The sequence below is a fragment of the Tenrec ecaudatus genome, chromosome 1 (assembly GCF_050624435.1).
Source record: "Tenrec ecaudatus isolate mTenEca1 chromosome 1, mTenEca1.hap1, whole genome shotgun sequence".
Taxonomy (NCBI): Eukaryota; Metazoa; Chordata; class Mammalia; order Afrosoricida; family Tenrecidae; genus Tenrec; species Tenrec ecaudatus.
Genome location: NC_134530.1, coordinates 157,684,707 through 157,686,630, shown reverse-complemented (window position 1 = coordinate 157,686,630; position 1,924 = coordinate 157,684,707). Strand labels below are relative to the sequence as shown.

The window sequence follows — 1,924 nt, the reverse complement described above, 5'->3', positions numbered from 1 at the left end:
TGCAAACCTTGAGGTCAACTGTTGGAAACCACATTCTACAGGAGTAGAAAGGTAAGGCTTTCTACTCCTGTGAAGAGTTACAGTCTCAGCATCCCACAGGGGCCGCTCTACCCTGTCTTACAGGGTCACCATGTATCAGAATCGACTTGAGGGCATCGAGTTTGACTTTTTGAACTGCTTGGTGCTGTGGGTAAGGCCTTGGACTACTTAACTACAAGGTTGGCGCTTCAAGCCCACCAGTCACCTAGTGGGAGCAAAAGGCGGTCGTATGCCTCCGTCAAGATTTACAAGGGCAGGATACCCAAAGGGGCAGCTTTATAGGGTCACCATGAGTGAGAATCGACCCGTGGCCGGGGTTGATTCGGGGATTTGCTTTTACTGTCGCTGGTTCCTGGGTAGCATTAGCAATGTTGCCTCACTTGCATGGGACTCAGTCTCCTTCCATAAAAGCGGATGGTCACCTCCGTCCAGTGTTTAAGACAGAGTGAGATGGCCCTTGGGGGGGGGGCAGCCCTAGTGACGCAGTTGGCTACTCCTTGGGTTGTGACCGCAAGGACAGCTGTTGAAACCGCTACTTGCTCCTCAGGGGAAAGAGGCTTTCTACTCCAGTAACGGTGTCTAGTCTCGGAAACCCACAGGGACAGTTCTACCCTGTCCTGCCGGGTGGCTAGGAGGCCAAATGGACAATGGCAGTGAGTTTCGGTTTGGGCTGTGAGCAAAGACGACATCTATCAGAGGGCTTGGAGGGAAGGACTGGGTGTAGAAAGGACCCAAGGAGAGGGGCTGTCCGAGACCTGAGGGAGCTCTCGCCAGTCAGTGGTTGACCTTGTGTACTGCCCTACTTGGTGGCTTCAGGAGCTCATTTGTGACCGAAAGGGAGGGCCAAGAACCCTGAAGGTGGATTGCTAGCTCTGGCCCGACATTGGTAGGTCTTGCTGCTCAGTGGTGTATGGTGTGATTTATGGTGGGCAACTGAGAAGATCTCATTGACACCGTCTGTCCCAGGATCCCATTCAAGTCTCAGCTGCTGCAGCTGGTCTCGGGAGCAGCCTGTGATCCTGCCCTTGCCCCAAACGCCGTAAGTCCCTCAGCCTCCTCTTTCCGATGCCCCCAGCACAGACGAACAGTTGTTGCTTTCTTTCCTGGGAAGCTGAGCAGGAGAAGTGTAGGCATCCTAGAATAGGAAGGGGGAAATTGCCTCTTCGGGGGTGGGGGGAGTAGGGCCTGGCAGAGCCCTCCAATCCCACTCTAGCTACACTTGTCACAGAAAGAGAATGCCTGGTGGGGAAGACGATAGCTCGTTTTAAAACAGCTGTGCCTTTTACCCTTTCACAAGTGTCATGTAAAAAGGTCCTTTTCATCCTCATTAGGAAAAAAACCCATTATTTTGACTGTGGAGTCCATCTTCCCTGTGAGCCCAGAATTCTCTGGGTCAGTCCTCACCAGCAGGCTGATGTCCAGAGTCGCCAGCAGGGTGGCCACGGCGGTGCAATCTCTGCCAAGCGCCATCTGTGCACTGGCAGCAGCCCCAGGACCTCAAAGCAAGGGTTGACTTTGCCGCTGTCCTTGCTCCCAGCTGAAAGCACGGTGGTGGGGGAGGGTGTTCGACACCGTGATGGATTCAGTGGTATCCCCGCACCCCAGCCCTCCCCAACCCCTGATGACAATTCTTGTGCATAGGAACATGACCTTTGTTTGAAAATAGGGTTTTTCTTCTGTTGTCAGTGAAGCCACAATTCCTGATCTTAATCCCTTCGGAGCGGTGCTTTATTAAAAGGGAATGAAATGCAGGGGGAAGACAGACACCCTGTGGCGAGAGGCAGATGCATCTCTAAGCAGCAAAGAATCCATCAGGCCAAGGCCTTGATTTGGACTCCTGATGTCTAGAACTGTGAGAAAGTCGATCGCTTGCTTTCCAAGGAAC

General features: G+C 53.1%; 1 protein-coding gene across 1 annotated transcript; it reads right to left on the bottom strand.

The window, feature by feature from the left end:
- Positions 1 to 227: 227 nt before the first annotated feature.
- On the bottom strand, positions 228 to 1,509 carry CD160 (CD160 molecule). Its single transcript, XM_075540561.1, is given in 4 exon segments — positions 228 to 244; positions 922 to 1,035; positions 1,038 to 1,050; positions 1,444 to 1,509. Coding segments are annotated over 4 exon segments (210 nt in total).
- Between the last annotated feature and the right edge of the window lie 415 nt (positions 1,510 to 1,924).